We start from the raw sequence: 16,267 nt of genomic DNA, 5'->3' as shown, positions 1-16,267 counted from the left end.
CGGTTCCAGCACTATTACTGTCATTCTCTTTATGCATTATGCTCGCCTGTGCCCAGTAAATATCCGGGTCAACCATGACCGACACATCACAGCCAGCAACGCAACGACTTGAATCCCTCGCACACGAAATGAGATTAATGGGACCGATTTGATTTCCCGAATGTCCTAGCAATGAACGTCGAAAGCATGTGATGCCCGAAAAGATCGCCAGTGTTTTGTTCACTGGAGTTGGGGTAACTTGGGGAAGTTGGGGGTACTGGATGGGCCCCACGGCACCTAAATACAACTGACCAGCGACAATCTCCAGCGCAACCACGAAGCTGACTTCTTCTTTCAATCAGCCTGCCCATGGGCCTCCCCACAATCGGTCCGGGTACCAAACATACGACTCGGTCCTTCAAGGTCGGAGCGGAGTTGACATGTCGATCTGTCCGATTCCTGGCAGGTGTTTAAAATCGACGAGGAGATTCTGTATAATGCGAATAGCTCGACCAGATTTCAAGTGATGATTACCGTCGTGATTGACCGCGAACATGCCGAGCTAATCAGAGCTTTGGAATCTGTCATGAGGAAGCGTCTGTCTATGTATGTCGATGTATATAAAGACTTTCGTACCCCGTGTTCACGATTTTCTCGAACTTCGTCATGCATTCTCAACCTTGGCATTACCATTTCACCCCATCTTTCATCTCATCCGTATTATCCCCAAGTCTTCTGGCCATGGTCTCTTTCACAGTAAAAGTCGCGACATCTGTTGCTGCTCTCAGCACTGTAGCTGTAGGCCGACCCAGAGTCCGGCAGGATACTGGCTCGGTTGATGCTTTTGTCCAGACCGAACAACCCATCGCACTGCAGGGCGTTTTGAACAACATCGGCCCGGACGGTTCCAAGGTCGAAGGTGCTTCGGCCGGGATCGTCGTAGCAAGTCCATCAAAGAGCGACCCAGATTGTAAGATACTGCTACTACCGCCTTACTGGACGAGTTGACGAACTCACACATAGCCCAGATTTCTACACTTGGACGAGGGACTCTGCATTGACCTTAAAGACAATAATTGACGAGTTTATTTTCACCGGAGAAACAACCCTTCAGACAGTTATCAATAACTACGTCGAGGCTCAAGCTGTCTTGCAGACTATAGATAACCCGTCCGGGGGCCTGTCGGATGGCTCAGGTCTAGCTGAACCCAAATTCTATACCAACGAAACTGCATTCACCGATGCCTGGGGAAGACCTCAGCGGGATGGGCCAGCTCTGCGTGCCATTGCCTTGATAGCCTACAGCAACTGGCTGACCGAGAATGATGGACAAGACACGGCCACAACGGACGTTTGGCCCATCATCTCCAACGATTTGTCATATGTTGGACAATATTGGTATGACAGAGAACTGCCCCGAAGAGATTCCACACAGAAATTGATAGTTGACCACACAAAACAGGAATCAGACAACTTTTGATTTGTGGGAGGAAGTTCAAGGAGCAAGCTTTTTTACTACCCAAAACCAGTACCGATCCCTCATCGAAGGTGCTGCTCTTGCTGCCAAACTTGGAGTTACTTGCACAGGTTGTGACCAGGCTCCCCAAATCCTGTGTTTTCTGCAGAGCTACTGGAACGGAGAATTCCTCGTTGCAAATCTGAACACCAACAATGGGCGTTCTGGTCACGATGCAAACACCTTTCTTGGTTCCATCGCCATTTTTGATGTCGATGCTTCTTGCTCGAGTCCCACATTTCAACCTTGTAGCAATAGAGCACTGGCCAGTTTCAAGGCGTACATTGACTCTTTCCGTGACGGCTCAGAACTATACTCGATCAATGAAGGAATCCCAACGGGGTCTGGCATTGCTGTTGGGAGATACCCAGAGGATACTTACCAAGGCGGTAATCCCTGGTATTTGATCACCACTGGCGCCGCTGAGTTTCTGTACGACGCAGTCGCCCAATGGACAGCTCAAAAGGCGCTTGCCATCGATGAGACGTCATTGCCTTTCTTCACGGATATATATCCTTCAGCTGCACTTGGCAACTACACATCTACGGACTCGGAATTCAATAGCATAGTTACTGCTGTGACGACATATGCTGATTCCTTCATTTCTATTGTCCAGACATACACGCCAGAAGATGGAGCACTGGCTGAGCAGTTCAACAAAGACCAGCCGGGCGACCCACTATCAGCGTCTGACTTGACATGGAGTTATGCTGCATTTGTCAGTGTGTCACAACGACGGGCCGGGCAGTATCCAGCTGGTTGGGAGGGATCCACCGCTCCCGAACTGCCAGATTCATGCCAGGCATCATCTACCCCAGGATTGTACGCGCCAGCCCCAGTCGCATCTATCAAAGCTTAAATCCAGCTGGGTAGGGGTTGTCTCAGAGAAAATATCAATCTATTGCCGATTTGCCGTTGAATACAAGTCAATAACTCTATTGTGTGGATAGTCATTCTCTGGGTTGGGGTTGTGAGCTTCATCAGTGCCGATATAGCCGGTAACCATGTCGGACGAGAAAAGCGCCCCGTTATTGCAATGCCAGTATGATCGCATTACAGAATATCTGTTAACCAGTTGTAGAAAATTCATTCGTATACTTACTGAACTGCTCGCGACTGAAGCGAATCGTTTTGATTATGATCATATCATATCATATCCATGAAGGCATTTCCCTCGCAGGAGTATGCCGTCACTTATGCATTTCTTCCCATACCAAATTTCGCGTGTCTGCTAAGCACCGGCAACATATTTACTTCGTCGCAGCTTGCAGTCCGTTAGTATTATCTGTGCGGTGGTTAGAAAGCTTAAGGTTATCTGAAAGTTGGAAAAGCTCATGAATTGATGTTTTTTTGTTTATCCACCAAGACTAATGATGGAGGAAAACAGTGGCCATGCGCGATGACAACAACTAAGGTTAGTCTAGTCTAGCGCGATTCTGGACTTTGAAGGGGAACATAAAAACAATCATTTTAGATGATGGACGCAATATAAGTTTGTGCTACCTTACCAACCTATGCTTCGCCTGGCAATGCCAAGTAATGCAGGGCCGCAGCAAAGTTGTTCCCCAGATTGTTGGGATTTACAAGTTAATTATAGATATCAAGCTACTGTCTGATTGGTCAAGTTGCCTGCTTCCGAAACGAAACCATGCGATGTACTAGCAGCCTTAATTTATCTGCGGATACCTGATCGCTAAGCTTCGCTCAATGTCCTACAATATGGTGACCAATATATTGAGGGCACGGCCTGAACTTGTGCTCTTCTTAGTGCATCACGCTCATGCAAGATGCCTTTCAAGAGCTCGAACTTGTCTGGAAAAAAAGAAAAAAAAAGACGGAAAAAAGAAAATAAATACCCACGATATATCTATAACCCGTCTTCTACAGACTGTCAATTCCGACATGAAGAAGGCTCATGCGGTGCAGCCTAATCCAAGGGTTGTCGCAATATGACTCTGGGCCAATTTCATTTCGTCGGCCGCGCGCCCCGTTGTTAGTACCCACCAATGTGGTCCCTCAAATCCTACGAACACGGGCACAGCCCACGAACAGATCAACAAACGATTTTTCATCCAAATGGGGGTCAAGTCGTATAACATTGACGGCATTGCCTCTGAGAGCTGTCATGATGGAGCACCTGCTGGTTTACATCTTATTAATGTTTCGACTTCTTGACGACGAGTTCACAAATCACTGAAATCGGCAGAGACGTGGGGGCGGTTCGAAGCATGTCCACATACGAAGGCATATGGAGGCTACGGCAATTCTTGCCGTGCTGGGTGGTGCAAGGCATATGTGTTGGAATCTTGGGTATTATATCGTGCCTCTTGATAGGTGCTAGTGCGGTTGTTTTGACCGTAGGCTATGGCGCGGAGGGATTTGCATGGCTTGGGTACTCAGTGGATGATCTTGCTGATATTGCTGTGTCCGTACCCTGATCTTGCAACCCTCTACGAATCCGCTTTTTACTGACGGCCAAACAGAGTACTCGGCAGCGTCATGCTGATACTATGCATTGTGACCCTCGCACTCGATATTGCGGAGGCAGCATTCTACAGAATGCACAAGCTCAGCCCAGTATTTATACTCGTTTCGGCATGCATCAAGACCGCGATGTGGTTGGGCTATTTATCCTTTGTCATTGCGATGGCAGTAGGGAGCTCGCCGAGTCCGCTCGACCTGATAATAAGTATCATACTCGCGGTGACGAGTATATGCCAGCTTGTTCTTGGCGCCATTCACGTCCACAAACAACGGAAAGGTCTGCTCGATAGAGGCGACTATGCAGACTTGGGGATTAAAGCAGGAGAATATGAAACTATGGCCACATTGCCGAGGAGCAAGACATGGCGAAAATCTATCCCAGCAATCACCATCACATCACGAGAGTGGGCGAAAAGAAACAGTGAAGAAACGGACTACGAAAGCTACCGAAATTCGTTGATCGAGGCCGAGGTCAGGCGGCGGAGCGTACAGGAGCTTGACGGAGCCGACGAGCCCGCAGCAGAGACCCAAACGCTTGCTTCTTCGAATTACGACGCCTCGACGTGGGCGGCGGCGAGTCCTCCACAAAGCCCGCCACTGGCGACAGTGTTGTCAGCTCCGCCGCTTAGAAAGACATACTCGCCAGCATATAGCTCATATCACTTCGATCAAGCGGATCTGGCGTTGACAGGGTTCTATGGCGCGGGCAACGAAGGCGAGACAAGGAGATTCTAGTTTAGAAAACTTAAAAGAAGAATAAAAGATATCAAAAGAATCTAATTTAACTAAAGACGTATAGGTTTAAGCCGTAGTCCGAGGCTGTACGCTTCTGGAATCTAGTATTGGCGTTACCAAGGCTCTATATTGACCATGAATTACATCCGCATAGAGTGATGCCGTGCGATTGGGCTGCGACACTACGGGGATGAGCTAGGTGAGGTCGGTTGTGGGTTCCGAGTTATACGCCGGATATGTCACATGCATAAAAGACAGGGCAATGATTGTGCATGGAGTATGTCCGATGGGCTGATGTCAAGGTTTTCACTTGATAATGAAAACTCAATTATACTTTTTTCTTGCTTGGGTATGTAAGTTGAGTTCGACATCAAAGCTACGTCATGCTCTCTACGTCACTGTGACTTAGCCCCACGGGGACAACTTGTATGCTACATAACATCTGAGCAACCGGTGTCCATCTTACGACCAATCAGTCACCTGCGTTCCCATCACAATGCTCCCTGTTCAGTAGCAAAATCAATCAATCAGTTGTGCTCAATAACCAAGACACTTCGCCCCGATGACAGGCTCCGGGGCTGAACAAGACCGCCTCGGCGGCTGGTTCGGTGGCAACAAGGCCGATCAGGTCAAGGACACCGCGCAGCAGAACTTTCCTAAAGGGTCAGGTGCCGAGCAGGACCGATATGCTGGTTGGCTGGGAGGCGACAAAGCTGACAAAGTCCAAGAAGCTGTGCGAGAGCACCTCCCTAAGACCTCTGGGGCTGAGCAAGATCGCTACGGGGGCTGGTTCGGTGAAGGTAAAGCAGGACGAGCTGCAGATGCTGTGCAACAACATTTACCTAAGACTTCTGGTGCCGAACAGGATAGATACGGCAACTGGTTCGGCGGAGGCCAGGCAGATCAACTCAAGGATGCCGTGCGGGAACATTTGCCAAAGACCTCGGGAGCCGAACAAGATAGATATGGCAATTGGTTCGGAAGTGGACAGGTACATGAAGCTAAGGAGGCAATTAACAGGCACTTGCCTCAGACATCTGGCGCCGAACAGGATAGGTACGGAAACTGGTTTGGCCGAGGGCAACCAGGTCAAATTAAGAACGCTGTGCAAGACCATCTACCGAAGACGACTGGAGCTGAGCAAGACAGATACGGTGGTTGGTTCGGTGGGGACAAAGCTCCATCTGCTCGCCAGATCCGTGACAGCCTGCCGGGAGGTTCTGGTGCAGAGCAGGATCGCTACGGATCTTATTTCAACCTCACAGGCAATGAGCGTTATCTTGGAACCACCACTGTTGGACTTCTTCAGCACGCAGTCCTACCGTCGTTTGGTTTGCATGCCGGGCTCGGTGCTATTTCGTATGGTGTAGCACGCTACACTGACAGAGCAGAAGTAAAGGACTACCTTTGGCCGAGCGGCCAGGTCGCGAATGCTTGGTGGAGTGCTATTGGAGTTCCCGTTGTTTACGGTGGTCTGTCTATTCCAACTGCTTGGGCTGCGTTGTCATATGATCAAAAGTTGCTGCTTACCGGCGTCAGCGCCTGGGGGCTTCGTCTATTCTACCGAATTGCTTTTCGCAGCTTGAGGCGCGGTGAAGACGATGCGCGCTACGTGGTTGCTAAGAAGCAGGACCCCGGCTTCTGGAACAAGGCATTTTTCAGCCTGTTTCTCCCCGAGGCTGTGGCTCAAACGCTGATTACACTACCATTTGTGCTTCCGTTCCGTGCTCCTGTCTCCAGTGCAGCGTCTTCTCTCAGTGTCGCTTCTTCGGCCATCCCGCACAGTTTGGCTATCTTCCTCTTTGCAACTGGTTTTGCTACTGAGATTCTCGCCGACCGTCAGCTAGAGGCTCACAACCAAAAAACTGGTAACGCTACTCTCAACCGTGAAGGTGTGTGGAGCATCGTTCGACACCCTAAGTAAGTGACTTCGTCTTGCTCTTTTATTTTTATTTTTATATCCACTGAACATTGTGCAGCTACTTGGGTGACGCCCTGTGCCATTTCTCTTTCTCCCTTCTGGCTTCCGCGGCTGGTCTGTTGCACCCTATTGCTGCTCTCGGGCCGGTCGTGAATTACGTTTTCTTGCGTACTGTTGGCGGCGACAAGGAAAACGAGGCATCGCAGGAGGAGCGTTACGCCAAAGAGAATCAGGCCAAATACCAACAACTGCAGGAGTACAAGCAAACCAAAAACAGTTTTTGGCCGAGCTTGAACGAAGCCAGCAACAAGTGGTTATGGGCTGTTGTCGCTGTCGGTGCTGGTGTCGCTGTGTTCGAGCAGTCGGTCCTCAGCTTTTGGACTCGATAAAGAACAAACTATCGCACGGCTCAAGAAATAACCACTTGGTTGTACAAATATTGCACATAAAAAGGGGTTGCATCGAATCAGATCATCGAATAACCCAAACGAAGGTGTAATGTCATACTTATCGGCTTTGTTTGCACAATAATTCCGCAATCCGATCTGAATCCCATCAAGTTCTGATCACGATCTGTTTTTTCCTTGCGATCACTTGCACTTGTACGGTCTCTGAGTTGTACCAGGGCCGTACCTCGCACTTGCTGGTGCTCCGTGTCCGAGGGCCCCACTGGAGGTTTCATTACAGCTACATATGTACACATCCCTCTTGCGAGTAAACAAATGCCGTCACCCACTTCTCATCGTTATCCATATTTATTCTCGATTGAGTAGCAATACAAGTTTATCCCAGAAGCTGTAGTTCAGAATTCAGGCTTACTGTAATTTCATCAACCTATCATGATAATCTCATGTTGCTACATTCATGTTTGATCAATAACAAGTTTTAGCGCGGTTTCCAAACTTGGCTGACGCTGAGTACTTACTAGCGTCAGTATCAATACTTACCAGATACCACAAACAATCGAAGTGGTCATACTTTTGCTATACACGGGCGCTTTTGAGGGGACAATTACACACCTCCATCACTCAATTCGGATCGAGCCGAGCATGGCTGTTGCCGCACGTATGTCACTTCTCTAAAATTCCGACAGTTAGGATTCTCATTTTCTACAGGTGCTACCTCGTCGGGCTATGTCGACCCTAACTTCCCCAACCCGGGCGGCAAGTGGGATACCTACATAATCATCTACGGATATACACCATCGTTTCCATTGGCAGTCTTTGCCGCCGCCTGGTTCGCACTTTTTCTCGTCGTTCATATCATCCAAAACGTCCGGTTTCGTTCATGGTATTTCGCAACTTTCCCTGTTGGACTGTTGTTCGAAGTCGTTGGTTACATAGCGCGATTGCTTTCAGCCAAGAACGATCCTTATAACTTGATCTACTTCATCATCCAATACTTCTTCATCGTTACAGCCCCGGTGTTTCTGTCCGCCGGAATATACACCATCCTTTCCGCGATAATTTCAAGGATTGAGAATGGAAGGCGATACGCATTTCTCTCGCCAAAGTTCATTATCTGGTTCTTTGTCGTGTCCGATGTCATCTCCACGATCCTCCAGATCACAGGTGCTGCCTTGATCGGTGTGAAGGAGTCTCGGCGCCAGGATCCAACAACGGCGAATAACATCCGTAAGCAAATTTCGAAATTATTTTTTATTCTTTTCAACATTGACACGGATGCATACTGTCCATTGAACACATCAGGGCTTTTTTTTTTTTTTTTTGAGTCTTTCATAATTAACCCGTGTAACCCGCGACCCGTGATGAAGAAGTAATCACTAACACCAACTCTTGTAGTGCTCGGAGGTCTTGCCTATCAGGTTTTCTCCCTAGGCATCTTTCTGATCCTAACAATCACGCTCTTGTTTCGTGGACGCCGGGCAATCAGAAACGCTGGATTATTAGGATTTTATCTTGTTCTACTAGCTTCAACGGTCTTGATCTATCTGCGTACTTGTTTCCGACTTGCGGAAACAGCCGACGGCCTGGGAGGTTCGCTGTACACGAACGAGATCTTGTTTGCTTGTCTCGAATTCGCTCCTGTAGCAGCCACTGTGCTGCTTTTTGCCGTCTGGTATCCCGGCAGGTGTGTGGGGAGGAGCATCGTGCCGCCAGGAGCGTTGCGGGCAAAACCGTCGCCTTCTTCTATATAATGCCTTTTCAGGCATCCGTGTAACTTGAAGTAATCCATACAAAACTTGCCCGAATACACCTCGGGCGTTGTTTTTAACGAGAGTGCCTTGTGCCTCACTCCTGTGACTGTTTATGATGATGATGATGATGATGATGATGATGATGATGATGATGATGATGTCTCCTCAATGCCATGAGCCTTTCTCCATTGCCGCGTCACCGCTACGAGCACAGTTCATTCAAGCAATATGCTAGAAAGAGTTGAGCTATATAATGCACATCGAGAATGTGGAATCTAAAGCTATGTAGGTGCTAATCAATCATTTATGATTTAGCAATGTTGAGTGCATCATCGAGGATCAGAAACTGTGACATCTCGGGTCTGCTCCTCTTTGTAAAGCGATCTGGCATCATGTAAGGGCGCACTTAGATTATGTATATATTTCAGAGCTTTACCAGACTGCAGAGCCTGAATCTATGGCCAACCACTATACCGACACACTTTGCTACTCTGCAAGGGTACCAACGCAACAAGGGGGCTCAAATACAAGTACAATTTGCCCCGCATTGGAACCACAGCTTTGGAACCTACCAAGGCCTACCTGATTCAGGGCACCTTACACCTTACACCTATCCTATGTAAGCCTTACAGATGTCCCAAATTTCTGCCTTTCGCCGCGCGCCCTTCGATAAGAATTGTGACGTAAGAAGACAAGTCAATGTCGTACACATTGTTCGATTCTTGACCAGTTGGTAGCAATTGATACTCAAAATTGCCTATAAATGAATGAATCTCACCCAGTGATCTACAACACGTTATTTTTCAAGGTCAATGAAAAGCGAGTCTACTCCAAGAAGCCCGAAGATACCATGACTTCCAAGGATTCTTTCGAGCTCCCCGATACCTTTTCTTGGGGCAACTGGGCCGTAAGATATGCCAAACTCCAGCACCCTGACCGGCCGCGCGATGCTAGCACTGTTGTTTTTGTGCATGGCACCCCTTGGTCTTCCGACGTCTTTCGCCCTCTTGCAAATGCGTTATTGACGGCTGGCCGCTTTGAGATCATCCTTTATGATCTGCCTGGATACGGCCAGTCACAAGCCTATACTGCGCGGAACAATGGTCCAAGCAATGACTCCGAACCAGATGTCTCCGTTGGAGCTCAGGGAGAATGCCTCTCGGCTCTGTTGAAGCACTTGAATTTGACCGGCGAGAACGGTGGAAGGCTGCCACAAGTGGTGGCTCACGATATCGCCGGGGTCGTCTCCTTGAGGGCCCACCTTCTGGAGAAATGCCAATATCAAAGTCTTTGCCTCATAGATACGAATTGTGTACTGCCTTGGGGTGACACGTTTTATAATTTAGTGCGTTCGAACCCACAAGTTTTCGAACAATTACCGAACGGGGTCTTCGAAGGCCTGCTGCGAGCGGTCATCAAGAGTGCTAGAGTACATGGCCAAGGCTTGAATTCCAACTGGGAGGACATTTTGGCTCGTCCGTGGCTTGCGGATAAGAATCACTTAGCAGGGAGGCTACACCCGCAGGTCAATTTCGTACGACAGATCAAGCAAGCCGACGATAAACATACGGCGGAGCTACTGGACAATGATCTATACTCACAAATCCAATGCAAGGTCAAGGTTCTTTGGGGAGAAAGAGACGAGTGGATTCCCCACGAAAAGATGGTGAAGCTATGTGACTTGCTCGGTCCTCGATTGGCGCAGTTTAGCACGATCCCTGATGCTGGACATTTGGTCATGCTGGATCAGCCCGAGAGGGTTGCAATGGAGATTGGATGGTGGCTTGCAGAATGAACTGGACGTTGGTCAACCCTCTGAGTATTTGCGCACGCTTCGCGGCATGAAGACCCAGAGTATGTGTGTGTTTTGCGAGTCGAATACCCTATGAATCGGTACCTCGTCTATGTGTAATTAGTAAGTGATCCATCGCTAACTTGAGGGACGCTGTCAAGGTGACGTGCGCTATAGTCTTAGCGCTAAATTTAGATCCTATGGCGGTCGCAAATGATGGCCTCCTTAGCACACATCAATCAGAATCCGTCGCATATTTGTGGAACCGGAGACATTACAAACCTGTGCCACACCATGTTTCCATCTTCAGAACCTGGATACTATATAGCCTGATTTCTGTTTCTTTCTTATTCGCTTCGCGCGTGTCCTTTGGCACGGGCGCTGCACGGCTCGGACTCTGTATCACAACAGCTAACTTCAAAATGATTCCCGACCCCCGATTCGACTTTTAATTGGTCATGCCCAGGTTGATCCGCTGCGGGGTCACGAATCCGCCATTATGGCTGGGTATCCCTCACCATGCTGCATGCTAGTAACGCGGCCTTTTGATGACAGCTGTGTTGATCGTCGGTTCCTGAGGCTACCTGTCATTTCATGAATCTTTTCGACGTCTTATCAAACAGTGTCTAACACACGAGACTAGCCATCATGAGCCGCAGGTGGACTTTACCAATATATAAGATCGTCGTCTTGGGCGACGGCGCGGTCGGTAAGACCTGTCTCACCACAAGACTATGCTTACAATCATTCGTCGACACGGTGAGTTACTTCATTAGGAACTGGAACAGTCACAACCTCATACCTAAGCCAGTATGATCCCACGCTGGAAGACAGTTATCGCAAGCAATGCGTCATAGACCAACAGTCCTGCATCCTTGAGGTCCTGGACACGGCGGGCCAGGAAGAATACACAGCCTTGCGGGAACAATGGATACGCGACGGCGACGTGTATCTGCTGGTATACAGCATATCTTCTCGTTCGACCTTTGAAGGCATTCGAAAGTTCTACCAGCAGATTCTACAGGTCAAGAGATGGTCAGACCATGTGGATTTGCCTATCGTCTTGGTCGCAAACAAATGCGACCTGCCCACACAGCGGATCGTGTCGACGCAAGAAGGCGAAGCCATGGCCAGGGAACTCAAGATAGGGTTTTTGGAGACTTCCGCTAAGGAGGGTTTGAACGTTGAGAAAGCCTTCTATGAATCCGTGAGGCGGTATCGGAGGAAGCACGAGGAGGAGAACCATGCGGATGGGACAGAGCGAAAAAACTCCAAGTCGAACAATCCGAAGAGTGGGGGGAAGTGGAAAGGACGCATTACCCGCATGTTTGGATCATCTGGGAAGCATAGCGACTGAACCTTTCGAGGGGCGATAATACGTCAGGGACGACCATCTTCAGGTTCAGCCATTCTGGATTTCATAATTCAAGTGTGCCCGCAGAATCCAGAAGATCAGTACAATGCCCATAGTGGAAGAAAGCTCCAAATTGAGGCACCGGTGTTTTTCCTTACAGGTAATATTAGTTAGCAGAACCTAGCTATCAACCCAGGACTTCTAGCAACGCTCCAAAGTTGGGAGTTCCTAGACCAGACGCAGGATCCCACCCTTGCGTAGCACTCCATCCGACTTCGACGTGACCATCGCTGCCACGGTAGCAGCCCCCAATGTTGCCAGAGGATATGTCCCAGAGCGCGGCGCGAACCTTTTCCGAGTACAAGAGCGGGTTCAAAAAACCCAACACTGGCTTGCCGGCTCTCAAGCGTGCATCGTTTATGAGTGTGATCATTGAGGCCCAGACAGGCGTGGAGGCACTTGTCCCTTTAGCGGTAAACGTTCCGTCGAGTACATATCGCACGCCGATCAGTGTCACATCCGGGAAGCCACGGCCGCTTGTGTTATACCATCCATCATGCGTCCCATTTAGCCCGGTGATGTAGTTTGCCGTGTCGGTCAGCTGCCACTCCGGCGTCTCGAAATACTCCGAGAACCCCCCGCTCGACCACGACGTCGGTTCCCATGGTATATACTGGCCCGTAGCTCCAACGGAGGTGACATATGGACACGACGCGGGGAATCCAGCGAGGAAGCGCGACTGGCCTTTGTTGGGCCCGGCGTTGACGATGCAGTCGCCTTCAATGCCAGAGGCGCCATTATCGCCCGAGGCCGCTAGCACCGACACACCCCTCGCTGCAAGCTGCATGAACAAATCGCAGACTTTGATAGCATATGCGCGCGGTGTGCCTTGCTCGTCGTCAGTGTAGCTCAGCGACAAGACCTTTGGAAGTGTCTCATCATCGAGCGCCAGCAGATACTCGAGGAACTCGAGCCAGGGCTCATAGCCGTTTGAGGTCGCGTTGCTCTGGTCCGTACCGTCAGGACCGATGTACAGTCCTCGACCTCCAGTGGAGAGGTACGTGACTGGCAGGGGCTGGGTGAACGCCATGCTGTAAAAGGTGTCGAGTATAGCCTCGCCACCTGAACCGGTGTTGGTGTCGTTGCCGCCGTTGACGGACGCTACAGTGAAGTTATACTCGGCACTATAGCCGGAGGCGTTTCGCTCAGGACTGTACTTTCCAAGAAAAGTTTGCAAAAGGCCTTGGTTGGGATATTCCTCCAGGAAACCACCTATGCCCAGCGTACTTCCTGATAGTGAATCAGGTGCAGTGTACGTGATGTTGTATAGAGCTACCAAACAATCTGGTGTGACATAACTGGAGCATACCTGAGGAACTGTTTCTGCGGTCAGTATTTGCTCAAGAGGTCAATGAGATAAGCATCTCCAACTCACTGGAAGCTTGTCTGCGAGTTACCTCAACAACATCTTCATGATGTGGTGGTTGAGCTCTTGGCGAAGTCTCAATGAACTGAGTTACAGGGTAAATGAATTGGATGTGCTGCACCAAATCACTAGGCAGGCCATAATCCGTCGCTCTATAAACCCGGGCAGCTCGTGGTGTTTCATATTCCATCAATTCGCAGTTCAGTAAGGAGTTGATCGACTGGATAGTCGCGTTGAAGCGGATCCAAGCTGTGTCAAGATAGGTCTCGTGGACACCTGCCTGCCTCAACCAAGCAAGCACTGCTGAAGTAGACTGATGGTCGGTCCTCTGGTATTTTTGTAGTTGGATTCGGCCAAGATGCGCACCGAAATTGGCATGGTCTGGGTTGCTGGTTTCTGCGAGCCGTTTCTTCAATTCTCCCAGCCAGGGCTGAGTTAAGGCAATTGAGAGTTCTAGATATGCCGACTCGTCTGCATCGCCCACAAGCTGCCATCCTTGAGGCACAGTTGCCGTCTCGTGTACAACGATCTCATGAGCTCGAGTCACCGCTGCCAGTATAGGCGCGGCGAGGTATAGTGCTGCTAAGAAGATATGCATGGTGATGCTAAGGAGAGAGCATACCACCAACCAACATGGCCCATCGTTTTATTCCCGTTCAGTGCCATTCGTCCTATTTGTAAAAACAGTTGATCTCAAGCCATGGATAAATCCACAGAAACCTGATGTTTCGGCACGTCCCGGGCGTGCAGTCGTGTTTGGTTAAGCGTGATGATTAGCATTGCGGGGGTTTGATTACACCTGCCATGTTCGAACGGCGGAACCTCGTGTTGAAGCTTCACTTCTCGTATCGCATGGGTTGATTGATGGTACGAACGCGCCGACAATCCCGGCAGTGGGCCAAGCCCTATAAGATTAAGCTTCCAGAACAAGCTTATATCCATCGCTTGACTTCGTATGCCGGCATTGCTCCATTTTCGACACTATCTTCGAGACGACGGAGACAGGGGTCGTCAACGAACACGATGGGCGCTATGCCAAGGTGAGAGAAAGCCGCCGGCGTGCATGGAAATACATGTCAAATAAAAAGAGGGATGGAGCGTTCACAGATTGTCTCGTGAGGTGCGCATCCCTCGTTTTCTTCACATACCAGCACGTGCTAAGTTGCAAAAATGCGATCAACTTTGACTGTCGCCGCCGCCAGCGTGGCCGCTGCGCAGACTGTGCCAACGGTCCACATTCCACTGAACCTCCAGTTCGGCGGCAACCACAAGGTCTCGACTAATGTGTTCATCCCATCGGCCAACCAGACCATCGAGGTAGTCTATGACCAGGGCAGCGAGAACTTCTTCCTCTTCGGGCCTGACTCGATCGACAACTGGGGCAACTCTGGCCTCGGAGCTCGAGGACCTTGCAACGCAAGCGTGCCGGCCGGGTCTTATTTCAACTACCCGGGCTCGCAAACCGCCACTGCACCCGTGAACCATAGCGTCTCATACGTCTACGGCGGTGCCGACAAGATCTACACCGGCGAGGTCACGGTGAACGACACGTTCGGTTTCGCCAACGACGCCGAGACTACGCCGGTCGAGGTCGACGACGTGCGCGTCCAGCTCGTGGACTTCTTGATCCAGCGCATCAACGACCCGAGCTGCAGTGGCACGCCCCTCTATGATCTGGGCATCCTGGGAGTTTCCCCTTACTACAACAACGCCTCGAGCCGCGTCACGTCTGGACCCCACGTCCGACAGGACCTCCTGGAGCGGGGCGTCATCGACGCGCCCGTCCAGAGTATGTGGTTCGACGAGGCCCCCGAGGATGTGTACGGCACGTACACGGGCGGCGGTCTCTTCGGCGGCGTCGATACCTCCAAGTTCGCCGGAGACCTGATCAAGGTCAAGACCCTGCAGCCCAGCGGATACGTTGGGTACTTCACCGCGGTACCCACCATCAGCATCAACGGCGTGACTTTCACGGCGCCTGATTACCAGGATTACTGCCAACTGGACTCGGGCACGCACGACGACACGATTCCCATATCGTATACCGAGAACGAGCAGTTCTACAACGCCAGCGGCATCATCGAGACTCCCAAGGGCTACATCGGCTGGCCGGGCGAGTGCGACACCATCCCCACCAACGCCACAATCGACTATATCTTCCCCGGCGCGACAGAGGGCGAATCCGCCACGATCAAGGTCCCGATCAGGTCGTATGTCCGCGTTGATTATAGCACCCTCGACCCTGGCTACTGCATCCTCAGCGTGAGCACCAGCGGGTGTCTCCTCGGCGCGCCGTTCGCGAGTGCTTCCTTCTTCGCTGCTGATGACGAGACGGGCCAGATCGCCTTGGCCAAGGGAGGTGTTTCCAAGCGGGGTGCTGGGGTTGACGAAGCGTCCGTGGTTGCGAGAATACCCTAAACTAGTTATAGCGTCATCAATATTACTATATGCCAGTCCGAAAATTATTGATATTACTTCACTCGTCTCCCGTGGTATTAAGTGCTTCTTGAGTTCGAATACATTGATATTCGAGCTAGAACCAGGCTGCCATTCTCTACTGATATATTGTGTATGCCGGTATCCTCGTCGATGACAATCCACGGCTTCACATCATTCACTTGTGTATCGTACGATATTTGAAAGGGTGTCATCCCTGAGCCTGCTGCTTTACAGCATATATAAGTAGATAGAGACGGAGGTATAATTTCTTGAGTTAGATTGCACGAATCCGTCAAACTGCAACCAGGCCCGAAGGCTTTCAATTCCACTCGTTCTGTTGCATTTCTTTAAATTTTACACTGTGACAGCAGAAAAAACTCCTCATCCATATGTATGATCTCGTGCTAGTTTCGGTTATTTGACCTCGACATGGTAAACCCTTCATGACGTCCCATAAGTCGGA

General features: G+C 50.1%; 8 protein-coding genes across 8 annotated transcripts; 7 read left to right on the top strand and 1 right to left on the bottom strand.

Moving 5' to 3' along the window:
• The first annotated feature begins 301 nt into the window (after positions 1 to 301).
• BKA67DRAFT_557407 (putative glycosyl hydrolase, family 15) lies at positions 302 to 2,591 on the top strand. The gene is made up of 3 exons (XM_046102254.1): positions 302 to 949; positions 1,008 to 1,377; positions 1,442 to 2,591. Exons 1-3 carry the CDS (start codon positions 646 to 648, stop codon positions 2,352 to 2,354), a joined length of 1,587 nt encoding a protein of 528 aa, XP_045962441.1. The 5' UTR covers positions 302 to 645; the 3' UTR covers positions 2,355 to 2,591.
• Positions 2,592 to 3,723: 1,132 nt separating this feature from the next.
• On the top strand, positions 3,724 to 4,968 carry BKA67DRAFT_644075 (uncharacterized protein; the record flags this gene model as incomplete). The annotated part of the gene is made up of 2 exons (XM_046105838.1): positions 3,724 to 3,920; positions 3,979 to 4,968. The coding sequence occupies 2 exons, from the start codon at positions 3,724 to 3,726 to the stop codon at positions 4,712 to 4,714; spliced, it is 933 nt and encodes a 310-aa protein (XP_045962440.1). The 3' UTR covers positions 4,715 to 4,968.
• Positions 4,969 to 5,010: 42 nt separating this feature from the next.
• BKA67DRAFT_557405 (uncharacterized protein) lies at positions 5,011 to 6,716 on the top strand (the record flags this gene model as incomplete). Its single annotated transcript, XM_046102253.1, has 1 exon — positions 5,011 to 6,716. A coding segment is annotated over exon 1 (1,310 nt), but the record flags the coding sequence as incomplete, so codon positions are not given.
• A 795-nt stretch (positions 6,717 to 7,511) lies between these two features.
• Positions 7,512 to 9,018, top strand: BKA67DRAFT_208009 (RTA1 like protein-domain-containing protein). Its single transcript, XM_046095471.1, has 3 exons — positions 7,512 to 7,700; positions 7,751 to 8,269; positions 8,438 to 9,018. The coding sequence occupies exons 1-3, from the start codon at positions 7,685 to 7,687 to the stop codon at positions 8,791 to 8,793; spliced, it is 891 nt and encodes a 296-aa protein (XP_045962438.1). The 5' UTR covers positions 7,512 to 7,684; the 3' UTR covers positions 8,794 to 9,018.
• A 625-nt stretch (positions 9,019 to 9,643) lies between these two features.
• BKA67DRAFT_533367 (Alpha/Beta hydrolase protein) lies at positions 9,644 to 10,588 on the top strand (the record flags this gene model as incomplete). The annotated part of the gene is made up of 1 exon (XM_046099687.1): positions 9,644 to 10,588. The coding sequence occupies one exon, from the start codon at positions 9,644 to 9,646 to the stop codon at positions 10,586 to 10,588; it is 945 nt and encodes a 314-aa protein (XP_045962437.1).
• A 645-nt stretch (positions 10,589 to 11,233) lies between these two features.
• On the top strand, positions 11,234 to 12,055 carry BKA67DRAFT_591294 (ras-2 protein; the record flags this gene model as incomplete). The annotated part of the gene is made up of 3 exons (XM_046104695.1): positions 11,234 to 11,344; positions 11,397 to 11,877; positions 11,970 to 12,055. The coding sequence occupies 3 exons, from the start codon at positions 11,234 to 11,236 to the stop codon at positions 12,053 to 12,055; spliced, it is 678 nt and encodes a 225-aa protein (XP_045962436.1).
• A 71-nt stretch (positions 12,056 to 12,126) lies between these two features.
• On the bottom strand, positions 12,127 to 13,963 carry BKA67DRAFT_591293 (tripeptidyl-peptidase sed4; the record flags this gene model as incomplete). The annotated part of the gene is made up of 2 exons (XM_046104694.1): positions 12,127 to 13,316; positions 13,375 to 13,963. The coding sequence occupies 2 exons, from the start codon at positions 13,961 to 13,963 to the stop codon at positions 12,127 to 12,129; spliced, it is 1,779 nt and encodes a 592-aa protein (XP_045962435.1).
• Positions 13,964 to 14,535: 572 nt separating this feature from the next.
• Positions 14,536 to 15,783, top strand: BKA67DRAFT_533365 (aspartic peptidase domain-containing protein; the record flags this gene model as incomplete). The annotated part of the gene is made up of 1 exon (XM_046099686.1): positions 14,536 to 15,783. One exon carries the CDS (start codon positions 14,536 to 14,538, stop codon positions 15,781 to 15,783), a length of 1,248 nt encoding a protein of 415 aa, XP_045962434.1.
• Between the last annotated feature and the right edge of the window lie 484 nt (positions 15,784 to 16,267).

This window comes from Truncatella angustata (assembly GCF_020726525.1).
Source record: "Truncatella angustata strain MPI-SDFR-AT-0073 chromosome Unknown BKA67scaffold_2, whole genome shotgun sequence".
Lineage (NCBI taxonomy): Eukaryota > Fungi > Ascomycota > Sordariomycetes > Amphisphaeriales > Sporocadaceae > Truncatella > Truncatella angustata.
The sequence above is the reverse complement of the archived record's forward strand: the minus strand, read 5'-3'. Positions and strand labels throughout refer to the sequence as shown.

Coding starts and splice junctions, on each gene's coding strand:
- BKA67DRAFT_557407 (XM_046102254.1), top strand. CDS start 646: ATGCATTCTCAACCTTGGCATTACCATTTCACCCCATCTTTCATCTCA. Junction 950..1,007: donor ATCAAAGAGCGACCCAGATT/GTAAGATACTGC, acceptor CACATAGCCCAG/ATTTCTACACTTGGACGAGG. Junction 1,378..1,441: donor TCATATGTTGGACAATATTG/GTATGACAGAGA, acceptor CACACAAAACAG/GAATCAGACAACTTTTGATT.
- BKA67DRAFT_208009 (XM_046095471.1), top strand. Junction 8,270..8,437: donor AACAACGGCGAATAACATCC/GTAAGCAAATTT, acceptor CAACTCTTGTAG/TGCTCGGAGGTCTTGCCTAT.